This window comes from Pediculus humanus, genomic scaffold (assembly GCF_000006295.1).
Source record: "Pediculus humanus corporis 1103172107555 genomic scaffold, whole genome shotgun sequence".
NCBI lineage: Eukaryota > Metazoa > Arthropoda > Insecta > Psocodea > Pediculidae > Pediculus > Pediculus humanus.
Window position 1 is genome coordinate 127,093 of NW_002987170.1, and position 14,736 is coordinate 141,828.

General features: G+C 27.5%; 2 protein-coding genes across 2 annotated transcripts; one reads left to right on the top strand and one right to left on the bottom strand.

The window, feature by feature from the left end:
* Positions 1-207: 207 nt before the first annotated feature.
* Phum_PHUM204420 (uncharacterized protein) lies at positions 208-6,655 on the top strand (the record flags this gene model as incomplete). The annotated part of the gene is made up of 13 exons (XM_002425455.1): positions 208-466; positions 1,030-1,199; positions 1,585-1,973; positions 2,429-2,643; positions 2,894-3,498; positions 3,796-3,975; positions 4,314-4,435; positions 4,518-4,681; positions 4,801-4,940; positions 5,027-5,166; positions 5,263-5,445; positions 5,535-5,710; positions 6,507-6,655. 13 exons carry the CDS (start codon positions 208-210, stop codon positions 6,653-6,655), a joined length of 2,892 nt encoding a protein of 963 aa, XP_002425500.1.
* Positions 6,656-8,533: 1,878 nt separating this feature from the next.
* Positions 8,534-11,507, bottom strand: Phum_PHUM204430 (class A rhodopsin-like G-protein coupled receptor GPR5ht3, putative; the record flags this gene model as incomplete). Its single annotated transcript, XM_002425456.1, has 4 exons — positions 8,534-8,572; positions 8,983-9,407; positions 9,509-9,569; positions 10,551-11,507. The coding sequence occupies 4 exons, from the start codon at positions 11,505-11,507 to the stop codon at positions 8,534-8,536; spliced, it is 1,482 nt and encodes a 493-aa protein (XP_002425501.1).
* Between the last annotated feature and the right edge of the window lie 3,229 nt (positions 11,508-14,736).

Here is a 14,736-nt window from a genome sequence, read left to right on the forward strand (position 1 = left end):
AAATACAATATGTTCTGTATAAGAAAAAAAAAATTGGATTATATATTGATAGTGACCGTTGATAACGAAAAACTATTTTTGAATATATATGTATATTGTTTTAAACGTTAGGTCGGGGAAAAAGGGAAAGTGGTGACTGTACGCGATGTTATACCCCAGAGCAAATTATCTTATTATGGACAATACTTGTACGATAACTGTCGCGAAATGATGTACAACACAGAAAAATCATTACAATTTTTCGAAGATCAGAATAATTCACACGATGAAAAACCTCAGGAACCTTGGATGTTGGCTGACGTTGAAGAAGAATTCAGAAAATTGACCCTGAATTGTTCTCAACCTTACGATCTCTATAATGGTTTTAAACCGGTCGATTGTGTCGAAGTTGAAGAATCTATACAACAAAAGTATCCCGTTTTAGCTAAAAAATGTCAGCCCCATGCAATCGGTAAATATTTAGGATGTGCGTGTATGTGTGTGTTATGACAAATTGTTTTTCGAATGCAATTATTTATAGTAATAGTAAATAATTATTAACATATGGTTGTTTTTAATAAATACGTTAAGGTAAAATCGACAACAAAAAAAAAAAAACTTGTTGACGCAAAAGATTTGAAAGGCAATTTCTTTTTTTTTTGATGTACTAACGTAATCATTACTTGATTTCAATAATATTTTAAATTAAAATGTATCCATATCAAATCACCGTGTTAATAAAAACATTAATTTTTGTGTGATGCCATTTCATTGTTTGAATTTTATATTCGGTGTGTAAACCCATCCCTTAAAACCTTTCATTCTCTTTGAATCAATTACATTTTATTCAAGAGTTTTCCAATTATATAATTTTCACCTTACGATTTTCTTCACTTATAATATCCGGTTAATTAAAATCGTTGTTTTAGAGTTTAAAAGAAATGTTATGGGGGGAGGGTGTGGAGAAAAATAATAATATATATGTCTATATATATTTTTTTTTAGTTCAAATAAACATGAAGAGTTAAAGAGTTAAAAATTATTTTTCAGATGCCGAAGAAACGTTAGAAACAATTTATTTACCCAACCCATTCTATAGAATCGACGATCTCAATCAATTAGAACTTCAAATGAGAATAACTTCTACAAAACATATTTGGGAAAATCCAATAAAAAACGTTATGCATTTTATAAACGCACAAAAATATATTCATCAATTGGTAAGTCCCTTTTTTTTTTTTTTTTTTTTCTTTTCCCCCGCCTGGATATAGTTCCAGCATAATTTTGTTTGTGTTCTACTTTTTATATGTCTGCATACGCGAACACGATATTAAAATTAACAAAAAATTCTTTAAATGGTTATTAAAAATAAGTGGGTTACTTTGTTTTTTTTTTTTATACGTCTCTTTGATTTAAATCATTCTCAAGATTTAATCTGTGCTTGAAATTTTCATTATTATATTCACGAGTGAGAGAGAGAATGAATAAAGAAAGATTTTTTTTTTTTATTACTTTGACTATTACACGACAATGACGTGATGATAAACTTACCGTTAACTTCAAAGAAATTTAATCAGTTTTACTTAAAAAAATCTATAAATACAGAGGTGTCCTCCGTTTTCCGAAGTTCAATATACCACCACCGAGAAAAGTAATACTCTTAGGACCGATTCGACATTGGCATTTCCTCCAAACACTCCTTCTTCATCAGCATCCCTATCCGGTCCTTCTCCGAATCCTTTTGCATCATCTTTTCATTTGGTTGAAAGTATAGGAGATTTAAACGTGAGACAAACTCTTAGAACATCATCGAGAACGTCACCTTCTACCGAAAATAAAACGGAAACGTCGTCGTCGGCCGTTGCAAGAAAAAGATCATCAGATGGACGAGATTTCACTAACCTCTCATTATTAACAAGGCAATATACATATTGTCTTTTTTTAAATGAATTTTTTTATTTTTGTAAAAAATTATTTATTTATTTATTTATACGGTTAATTACTTGAAAACTTGATCCCAACATTAAAAATAATGGGTAGAGAGGGAGAGGGAGAGAGAGAGAGAGAGAGAGAGAGAGAGAGAGAGAGAGAGAGAGAGAGAGAGAGAAAAATAAATAAATAAATAAATAAATAAACAATTCATTGTTTTTTTTTTTTTTTTTTTTTTTTTTTTCGAAAATGGTTCTTCATAATTACTAAACTTTATTTCAGGTATTTAAATTATTGAAAATATTTAAAAAAAAAAAATTTTTTTTGACATTATCCCATTTATATAATATATTTACCGAATTCATTTTATTTTATTTTTTTTGTGTTCTACTTAACGCCAAATATGTAATTTTTTTAATATATATAATTTTTATTTATTTTTTTTTTTTATACTTTCTATATAAATATCAATAATATTAAATGAAATTATTAACTTTTGAATTTTCCATTACGATTTCAGTTCGATTAATCGACGAGAATTGTCGATTCCCGAACATTCGAGTCTTCAGGTACCCGATACCGTACTCAAGTGGCTTCAAACTGGATACCCAACAAGATCCAAAGAATTTTCTGCTATACAAAATTTAAGTGAAGAACTTAGGACCGTTCGATGTGCATTGCAAAGTTGCAATGTTTCTTCCACTATTAGAAATCGATCGGCTAAATATGTTGACGGTAATTTTTTTTTTTTTAGATACTTTTAGGTTGTATGATTCCATTACTATACCTTCTTTTTTTTTCAAAATATTATAATAATTGTTTCTCGGATGATAAAAAAAAAATTCTTGTTTTTTGTATTTTTTTTAAATAAAAAAATAAAAATCGGTTTCTTTTTTATTAATATTCAAACGTCCACTGAAATTGATTTTTTGTTTTTTTAACGTAAAATTTCAAATTTTTAAATTTTCCATTTTACAATCTACAGAAAGTTTTCCCGAAAAGAAATGCGAGTTTTTTATGGGAAAAAATGCCAATTACAACCGTTTAATACATCAAAACGAAAATTTATCGGCGTCGTTTTCATCCAGTTCTAGTTCCGAACAAAATCGTTCTTCCAACAGCAAATCGGGTACCAAACTTCAAATTTCTTCATTTCCAAAATTGTCTTATTCGGCTGTGACGTCCGGTGGTTCTCCGACTGCTTGGCAAGTTCAAACCTCGTCGTTTTGGTCATCGAAACCTTTTAACTTACTCGGATCTACAACAGCAACAGCAGCAGCAACAACAACAACGACGACGACAACAGCAACGTCCTGTAATACAAATTTGATTCGAGATTATGCGACCAATTCCTATGATAGCAAATCCAAATATCGGCCTATATTGAACGCTCAATATCGTGAATTGTCGGACGAAGAAAGTTTTAATTACGGTTCGACAAGCGAAAAAAAAGGGATTCCCGAGGGAATGGGAAACGTGAGATTGTTTGATAGCCTCGAAGATAACGCATTTGACGATTTGGAAAGGCAAGCGATAGCACAATGGCCATCGGAAGATAATTTGGATATATTTCAATCTCGACGCGTACAGGTAGACGACCATCATATTGATATTCGGTGTCGATCCATTACACAATCTTAAATATATTTAATTTTTTTAGTAAAATCTATAGAGGGAAACAACAGCAACAACAACAACAACAAAAAAAAGAAAAAGTTTCAAAAGGTTGACAAAAATAGGATACCATGAAATCTACAAAAAATTAAGTGAGTGAATGAAAAATATAAAGTTGAAGTAAAAAAAGTTTTTTTTTTTACTTTTTAATTGGTTTTTCTTTTTTTGTTTTGTAGGTTTTTTAGTCGATTGAGTCATTATGAAAGAGGGTAGTTAATTGTAGGCTTAAGGAGGATGACAACCAAATTTCGTCATCCCCAAGTAGCGTCTTTGCGTGCAATCAATTCATCAAAGTCCATCCATCATTCGTTGAAAAGTAGCGATTCGCCTAAGAAAAAAAGTGCTGTACAAATGTTGCAAGAAACAAAAGCCTTTTACGTTAAATCCGAAATCGTATTAGATAATAAACAAGAATTTAAACCAGGTAAAAAAAATTAAACATGGATGACAAACACATTGATCAACACAATTTATCATGAAATTTATTATTCCAGTTAAAAATGTTGCTATTAATTTCGAATCAAATACAAAAAATCAAAATTGTGATGAAAAAGGAAATAGACTCCAGAATAAATTAAGAATATTATTAGATTTAGATTCAATCGATGCAACTTGTTCAAATAATAATAATAATAATAATAAAGTGAGTTTTTTTTTATGTATATAAATGTATATATATAATTTTTTTTTGTTTTAATGCTAAAGTTAACATTTTTTTGTTTGTTTTTCAGAGCAGCAATATATCATTTTCCGGTCAAAATAATTTTGGTCAAACGACTTGTTTTCAACATAAATCATTACCAGATTTACATGTTTCTCCAGAATATTCATCTGACGAAAGTAGCAATTCCAGGTAATTTCCAACCAAAAGAAAAGAAAAATCCTTTTTTCTGTTTTTATGATGTTTTGATAAAAATTTTTTGTTTGTTTTAAAGTTTTAACATTGAATACAACGGTGATTCCAGAAGCGTTTATTCTACATTGACCGGATCAATGAGACATAAAAATCATGGAAAAAATATTGATAATCGTGGACGTTGTTTAAAATCAAATATTGATTGTAAAAATTATTTGTGTAGAAATCATTCAAAATGGTTTGGTTAGTTTTTTTAAATTAAATTAATTTATTTCAACTAAATTGATTGTTTTTATACTCTCCCGTCCGTTCGCGAACGGTTGTCCGTATATATGTTAATTTGTTTTATTTATTTATTTTAGCTAGTTTTCACATGACCAACAACGGTGGAGAATTTTCCAGTTCAAAAGGGATTCAAATTCAATCTTCTTGTCAAAGGCGAAGCAGTTACACATCTAGTTGTAACAGAAGTCGTCATAATTCTAGTTCAATGTATTCTCAGGTTAATAATTATCGAAATTATTAAAAATTAATTTATGTTAATTAGAATAAAGAAAACAAAAAAAAAATAATAATAATAAATTTCAGTCGGCTGATAGCGGTCGTCAAAGTCAAGGAGGTTCAATTGGATTAAGAACTGGAAGATCAGGTTTACCAGAATATAATTCTTCTCCAAAGAGCTCATGGAGCGATTCCGGTACCGAAGATGATTTTCCTTCTCCTTGTCGGTAATGTTTTCCTTTTTATTTTTTTATATTTATTATTCGTATAACCGATTTTAAATAATTAAAAATATAAACGTTTGAAACGTTTTTTTTAAATAGGAAATTAAGTTTTTTTTCGGTTAAAAAAAAACCAATATTACGATCGAAATCAGACATTTCTCATAAATATTGTTCAAATAAAGTAAAACCGGTTTTGTCAATTTCAATACAACCTTCTACGGTGGCAACTGACAAATTGGAAAATTTTTTTAATAATTTAGGAATGGATCCCGCTGATTACAAGTGAGGAAATTATCATTTATTTATTTATTTTTATTATAATCAAAATGAAAGAAATTAATTAAATTTTTTTACTCGTTTGTTTTTTTTAGAGAATTAGCATCAAATAATTCAGGTAAAACTTCACCAGTGTATTTTTCAAGCGTGAGTTCCGTGGATTCGTGCGTGGATGTAGCTATTTGGAACGTTCCAGAAACATTTAAGGCTACCGAATGTCTTTCTATAGTTGAAAGAAACGCTCGAATCGTTAAATGGCTTTATAATTGCCGTAAATTTCAACAGACAATTTTTAATGATAAAAATCATGTATATCGTTGTTAATATTTATAGTGTAATCAATTAAAAAAAAAAAGTGTTTAAGTTCTTGAAAACTTTTGTTCGGAACGAGAGAGTATATATATTTATTAAATTTAAACGTTGGATTATCGACCTATTTACATATATACATAGAAATCTTTAATGATTAATACATAATTATGTTAGTAATTAATCGTTAGTGATTTTTATTGTTTTTTCTTTCTTTTTTTTTATTGTTTGATTTTTCTGTTACAATTATTAAATTATAACATAGTTAAATAAATTATTTTTAAAATAAATTTTTATTCGTTTGAATCCTTTTCTCATTTATTTATTTAATTAAATTTTTATAAATGTAATAATAATAATTAAAATTATTGCATAAATACACAATCACCTCATGATTCTCTTCATTATTTCCGTTTTCTTTTATTTGAAAAAAAAAGAAAAAAAAAAAAAAAAACGGGAAAATAAAAAAAAAATGTAAAATTGTTTTTCGGTCACACTAATTTTAAATTACAAAAAAAAATTAATTTTTTCTTTTTTTGGTTTAAAAAAAAAAAAAAAAACAAAAAAAACAAAATTAAATAATGGTTATAATAAATAACACTGTACAAACTGAAATAAATAAAAAAGAAAATAAATTTTATGCAGTAAAACCCCGTGAATATCAACCCAATTTAACAGGTTACACACTCTTATTATTATTATTATTTATTAAATTATTCTTTATGTAAAATAATTTAACGTGATAAATTTTTTTTTAGTTTTGCCTGTAACTGGAAAATTTTACGCTTGGCACGATGCTCCAGATCCAAATTTCCAAGATCCATTAATAGAAAAAGCTATTTATGAAAAAAAAAATCTTTTACCAAGAGATAAATATAAAGAACCCATAACAACTTCCATGGAGTAAGAATTTGAAAAATAAAATAATGAGGGGGAGGGGGAGGAGGTTAATTTGTTTTATTAATTAATATATAATTATTTTACAGTTACGGATGGTATTTAGAAAAACAACCGGTTACTAAAAAGTTAAGATTTTCTTTTTATTATCCGAGAATATCAACTTGGGTCACTCAAATCGGTTTATTAATTGCAAAAGAAAACAAAAAAAAAAAAGAAAAAAAATAATAATAATAATAATAATTTCGTCCGGCCATCTTTTTAAAATCTATGAGTGTAAGTTATTATCATTTTAAATAGATAATGATAAAAATTATTATTATTATTATAAGATCCTTCATTTTTCCTTCCATCTGAGGTAAGAAAAAAAAAAACCACTCTTTCTATCTTTCTCTCTCTCTCTCTCTCTCTCTCTCTCTCTCTTTCTTTCTTTCTTTTTGATGATGTGAAGCCGGTTGGAAAAATTGATTCAAGTATTTTTTTTTTTTAATAAAGAAAAACATAAACAAATGTTACTAATTTTTTTTTCCCATTTCAAAAACTATTACAAAATGACTATTAATAAGTGTCGTACCTTGTTTAATAAAACGGGGGGAGGGGGGAAAGTAATAATAATAATAATAATAATAATGAAAATTTATGATTTTTTTTTTTTTTATTCTATTATTTGTTTATTAAAATGGTTTTAAATAGAATTTCCAATGGTTTCGAAAACCATTTTTTTAAAAAAAAAAAAAAGTGATTAAATTTGTTTTTTTTTTATATGGAAAATGATTTAATTTTATCCTGGTCGTATAAAAAAACGAAAAAACCCGCGGAGAAAATTCATTTCATCGACCGGAAAATTTTCACGCATGCTTTTCAATAACAAAAAAAAAGAAATTTTCTTTTTAACTTACGACGGGGAAAATTGTTTTTATTTTTTTATGAAAAATGACATTTATTTAACTTTATTTTTATTGAAATTGAATAAATAAATAAATTATTTATTTATTTATTAATAAAATTAATTATCGATGGATTATCATAATAATAATAATAATTAATTTACAAATTTGGAATTAAATTGATTTTAATATTTACTTTATAATCTTTAAATTTCGGAAAATACTTTTTTAATAAAAAATACATAACATACATATGGATGACAATAAATATAAAATTATTATTATTGTTTATTTATTTATTTATTTATTTTCGAAATTTTTTAGAATTAGAAAAAAAAAATAAATAAATAAATAAAAATTTGACCTTTTTTATTGTCTGACATTTTTTTTTTTCATGATCGATATGTTTTCCGTACAATTTTTCTTCCTCTTATTTCATTTCATTATTTTCCTTACTCTTAATAATAATAATAATAATACGAGATGAAGGGAAAAAAGAAAACATTAATAATAATAATAATAATATTGTTAAAATGAAGGGGGGAAAAAAAATTGATTTTTTCCATTTTAATAATAATAATGAAAAAGGACAGAAAAAAAATAATGGTAATTACGATGATGATGATGATGATGATGGAAGAGGTGGGGGTGGTGGTGGTGAGTAAATAGAATAATATAATAATAATAATAATGATTTTTCATAGAAGATTTGAGGATTAAAAAAAGATAAAGCGAGAGCAGCAGTCAAATTTTTTTTTTTTTTAATGTGATTGTCACAGCCCAAAACTAATATTAAATAAAATAAAATAAAATTTTTTTTTTTCTTTTTTTTTTCTCCAGCGTGTTATTATTATTATTATTATTATTATTATCATTTAAACGCATTAAGGTCACTCGTACATTTCCCATACATTTAAATATTCATATGAAACTTTTTGTGTTTGTTTTATTCAACTTGACACTTTAATAAACCCGTTTGTTCGTTTTTTTTTTTCTTATAATCATTTTCCAGAATTTTTTTTTACATTCGGCCTACTAATCTAAAAATATCAAAATCCACATAATAATAATAATAATAATAATAATATTTAGTTTAAAGAGGTATTTTAAAAGTCAGGATATACGAAATTTATTTATGTATATAAAAAAAATTAAGTGAAAATTTTCCGGTAAAGTGAAAAAAAACGAACAATGAAAAACGTATTGCTTTTGATTTTGTTTTTTTTTTTTTTTTATTTTGTGTAGAAGGCATTTTTTAGTTTTAGTTTTTTGGTTTATGAAACACACACGCGTGTGTGTGTGTGTGTGCGTGTGTCTGTTTTTTTGTGCGGTTTTTGGTTCGTGTACGAAAGTCAAAAACCCAAAACGTTCGCCGGACAATCATTATCGAAAAATGAGCATAATTTATTTTATTTTTAATTAATCACAGAAAAGATTCATTATTTATAACGTTAGAAGATGGTTGACGATCTTCCGGACGTTCCATCGGTACAATGTTGGAATTATTTATGGCCGTGTAATGGGGATCCCCGTATTGCGAATGATAAAATTCTTCTCTCATCATGTCGTTGAGCGTGGAACATCTAAAGTAGAGAATTTGTTGAAAAGGTTTACGAAAATCCCTGTTTAAAGTTGCATATATGATGGGATTAAGAAGTGAATTGGCGTATCCCAGCCATAGGAAAAGACTCGAAAGCGATGCCGGTATGGAACTTTGCTCGTTGAGAAATGGCCTCACTATGGCCAATACGAAAAAAGGAAGCCAACAAACAGTGAATGCGCTCATTATTATACCGAGGGTGGTTGATGCTTTCCTCTCTTTGGCCAATTGAAATCTTATACGTTTTTGACTCGTCGATGCTCCAAAATTAGAAACTGATTTTTTCCTGTAACCGGAAATAATTTGACTGTTGCCTCCGCGATTTTTTCCCCCCGATGATTTCCTTCTCTTTCCGAATGATTTTTCAATGCCGAACCTTGGGATTCGTTAGAAGTTCTGGGAAAGCAACGAGTGCTTATGTTCGTAACTCCGCTACACTGAAACAAATATAAACGATTTATTTTACTGACAGGGTGTATAACATTCGTAAAAATTTAATAAATTTTAAAAAGGTTCAAAAAAGGATTTTGAATCAAATAGGAAAACAACAGCAACGATGGATGATGATGATGATGAGCTGGTAGCCGCAATTATAAAAAAGGTTTTCGTCAGTTAAAAACAAGTTTTATTAAAAATGATCAATTTTTTTTTTTTTTAATTTCAAATGTCACCATGTTTTTTTTTTAATAATAAAGCAGTTAAAATTTTTATTATTGCGATTTCAGTTTAATCATTGTCGGACAGGCGACGTACCCGGAATCGGAAAATTATAGCTCCTACCCCCTCCTCCTCCCCCACACACACGCACCTGTCGTCCATCCATTTGTTTTTATTAAAATTTTTTTTTTTATAAATTCAATGTTAGATTTTACTTATTTCATTTTTCCAGCGCTCGGCGTTTTAATTTAAAAATTAAAATAATAATGATAATATATTTAAAGTCTTATTAATTAAAATAAGAGTGTAGATATAAATGCGCGTGTGGGCGGTGCGTGTGTACTATGCCGATGAATTTTTAAAACGGTGTCAATATTCTCTTGTTTAATCATAATAATAATTATTATAAATAATTTTTGATTAATAATTAATTCGTTAAAAATTATTTTCATGACGATTTTGATTGACGACGGACGACTCACCGAAGAAAATATTTTGTTAAAAAAAAATATATATAATAGAATCAATATGGCGCCATGACTAAGTCATGACTAATGGAAAAGAAGAATAAACATTTAGACTGGAGAAAATAAAAAATAATAATAATAATTTTATATACGTTTTTTTTTTCAAAATCTTGATGATTTTTATTTCATCAGATTTGTCAATAATAATAAATTGTTTCGGAAAACTCTTAGGGACGCAACACGCACGCACACACACACATTCGCATACGAATGAAACAAGTGAAAGCAACTTACGGTGGTGACGGTACTCGCGGTACTCGATCTGTGTTGATGATGATGATGATGATGATGATGCACCCTGTTTGTGACTCCCGGAGTCGAAACCGCCGGAGAAGAAGAAATCGATTGTACGACGTGAGTGCATCCCCCGTTTCCAACGTTCACGTCTAAGCAGCAGTGGGATTCCAAATGACTCCTGGATTGCCTTTCGTCGAGTACGATTCTTCTAGCTGCACGAAATATTTTGTAATAAACTATCATCATGACCGTCAAGGGTATGTAAAAACTTCCGAGTGTGGCATATATTTGATATGCAAAGTTTTGACACACAATGCACTGAGTGGTGTTATTCAATTCGTGCTGATTCCCTAATATCAACAACGGCGGCAAACTTATGCACGCAGCTCCCAGCCAAACTAAACTCACGCACAATATCATTCTCCTTGGAGTTCTTTTGACTCCGTATTGTAAGGGTTTAGTTATGGCGTAATAACGGTCGACGCTGATCATGCACAGATTTAATATGGAAGCCGTGCAAGAAAGCACGTCGAAACTCACCCACAAATCGCACATGACCGGTCCGAAACTCCATTTTCCGAGTATTTCGTAAAGTGTCGCCATGGGCATGACCAAAACGGCGACGCAAATATCAGACACGGCAAGAGAAACTAATAGATAATTGCAAGGTCGCCTTAATTTTTTAACCAAACACACCGCGATGCACACCAATATGTTGCCCACGACCGTTCCGACGATAATAAGCAAGAGTATTATAGCTATTATTATTGCTTCCGTTACGGAATACGGAGAAAATTCACCGGGAAACCAAAATGTCGCGAAACCATCCTGAGTGTTATTCTTAACAAAATTACCCGTCGACGGTGACTGAGTGTTTGTTATAACAAAATAACTTGTATCGTTATCGGCTGCTATTAAAACTGAATGAATTATACTATAATTAGATCCCTCCATACGAATATTATTCGACCGGTAATTTTTAACTTTTTTTTTTTTTTTCTCTTTCCTCCGAGTCTCAACTATTCATTTTTGTGACTCTTGTACATAAAAAAAAATATATATATATTTATATCTGGAAAAAAAGAAAAACATAATAATAATAACAATTTATGGAAGAGAGAAAGAGAGAGAAAACGATGTGAGATCAAGCCTACGAAAAATTTAAATTTATTTAATTTCTTTTTAGAAATCTACGGTAAATTATTATTATTATTATTATTATTATTATTATTATTATTATTATTATTATTATTATTATTATTATTATTATTATTATTATTATTATTTTGTTAAATTTCAACGTCGATCAAACAATAAAATTATTATTTATTTAATTAAATGTCACATTTAAAAATTATCATTATTATTTATTTTAAAAATCAATTTCTCGTCAAATGACTTATGATTGAAAATTTATTTTATGAAAGATTTTTCATTTAATGGAAAATTAAAGTGAAAAAAAATGAACGTCAAAAGAGACAGAAAAAAAAAAATTTTTAAATAATAATGTCCAATTTCAAAATGTGAACAAATTTCTTTTTTTTTTTAAAAAAAAGAAAATTTAAATAAAAAATGACAAATCAAATTTTCGAAAAAGAACCTTTTTTTTTTCAATATCGAATGGATGGATTCATGAAATGATTTTTGTGAAGAAAAAAAAATCCACTTTTTATTTATATCCATCAAGTGTACAATTTACGTCGTTTTAAAAAAGACTAAAGTAATAAAAAAAAAAAAAAAATGTCGAGAAACATATAAAAGAAAATGAAGAGTTTTAAAAGAGAAAAAAAAAATTTGATGAAAAGTTTAAAAACATGAAACAAGAGCGGGAAAAAAAAAAAGTTGAAATTTTTTTCTCTCTTCTATAGTTTAATTACCTCGTTTAATAATTAAAAAAAAAAAAAAAAAAAACGAAACCGTAAATTAATTAAAATTAGAGACAAAACTTTTTTTTTATTTCGTCATTTAATGATAATAATAATATTACCTGTAGATTATTGCATTGTCCGTGTGTTCGAACCGTAAATTATAAACCCTCCCTACCTCCTTGCCTCCCCCCCCAATGTGATAAATGTGTGTGTGTGTGTAAAACATTCGGAAAATAACCCAAACGTTTTATTTTCCGGTTAAAAAGGTTAAAAGGTTAAATAATAAATTGATTTAAAAACAAAACAAAAAAAAGAAAATAATTTACTCGTCCGTAAAAATAAAAATCAATTCACGGTCGGTTAATAAATAAAATATTTACCTTACGTATATTTATGTATAATTTAAAAAAAAAAAACAATTTTCCTTTTATTATTATTATTATTAATCTTACCTTTGTGAATTCGTAGAAAACGGGATTTTTTATATATAAAAAAACATTGCGTTACACTTTTTCCTTTTTTTTTTCCTTTTTCGACCGACTCACGTCAGACGACGATTTTTTATATATGAAAATTCACATTTCAATTCATTTTCTCAACAAATCCAGAGATTTAATTTTTTTTTTTCTTTTTCTTCCGTCGTCATCCTCCTCCTCCTCCTCCTCCTTCTCCTTCTCCTCCTCTTCCTTTTCGTTCTTCTCTTTCTCTCTTCAAATAGAATTCACATCAAGTTTCTTTAAAAAAAAAAACACAAAAAAAAATTATTTAATTAATTAATTTATTATTATTATTATTATAACAACAACTTATGATTCCTTATTTTAAATAAATTCAATTCTTATAAACATTTTCGAGTTAAAAAAAAAAAAATTTTTTTCTTATTTAAAATGATAAGATTAAAACTAAATGATAAGTTAAAAAAGATTTTTTTAAAATAAAATGATGGGGAGGGATATAAAGGAATACACGGTGGAATGAGAAAGAAAAGGGGGGGGGAGAGGAAAAAAAGGAAAAAAATTATAACTCGTGTGTTTTATAAAATAATAATAATAATAAAAGCAAACAAAAAAATTTTTATTTCGTTAATGTACGTAAATATTTATTTATTTATTGTGAAAGGTTAAATAATTGTATCGATCTAAAAGGTAAAAAATAAAAGAAAAAAAATTTGTTTCACGGGTCAAAAAAAAAAAAATAAATAAATACGGCGAATGGCCAACAAATTTTCATTTTTTTATTCAACCATGTCTGACCCGAGAAAAAAAAAAAATTTTTTTTAAATGTAAAATCAATAAACGTCATAAATGAAAGTGTCTTGAATAATTTTTTATTTAAATATATATATAAATATACGACGACGACCACTCACCGATACGTACGTACAAGAGTGTGTGTGTGTGCGTGTGTGCGTGTGTATACATACGTGAAAATTTTTTAAAAAGCGTGGGCGTGTGTGTGCATAAAAAAGAAAAACCGTTTTTTTTTTTTTATAAAATAAATTAAAAATATTAGTTACTTGTTAACCCACAACTGATAATTATTTATTTTTTATTTTAATAAAAACGTCACACTAACATACAAATTTCAATTTTCTTTTTTACAAATAAATACTCGCGCGCGCACACACACACGCACGCACACGCACATTCGCATATTTTTTATTTAAATATCTAATTTAATATTATAAATGTGTGTGTGTGAAAATGAAAAAGGGCGCGCCATTATTATTATTATAAAAAGCAAATTTTTTTTCCCTTTCCTGTGTTTTTATTAATTATTATTATTATTATTATTATTATTTGTTGATTTTAATAGAGGAAAAAAAAATTTTTTTTTTTTCGCGTGAGAAAAATATAATTGTTAAATTTAAATTGTAAAATCAAATAAAATAATTCATTTCCGTTTTCCATGCAAAAAAAAAAAAAAAACAATTTGAGAAACTTTTTTTTTAAAAAAAAACCAAAACGACGACGGTACAAACGATTATATTACGAACAACAAACAAACAAACAAACAAACAAACAAACAAACAAACATTTTGCCTTTTTTCTAAAATAAATAAAACAAAAAAAAACTTTTTTTTTTTTTTTAAATAAATAAAATAAAATTCCGGTTGTGCGGAGCGCGGGAGGAGGCACCAAACACACACACACAAAAGGTTCATTTATTATTATTATTAATACCTTTTCCCGTTTGTTGGGGGGAAGGGAGAAAGAGTCACCAATTCAACGTCTTAAAATCATTCCTTTTCATTATTATTTATTTATCCTTTGTTTGATGATAAAAATATATTTATATAAAAAAAATTATTAATG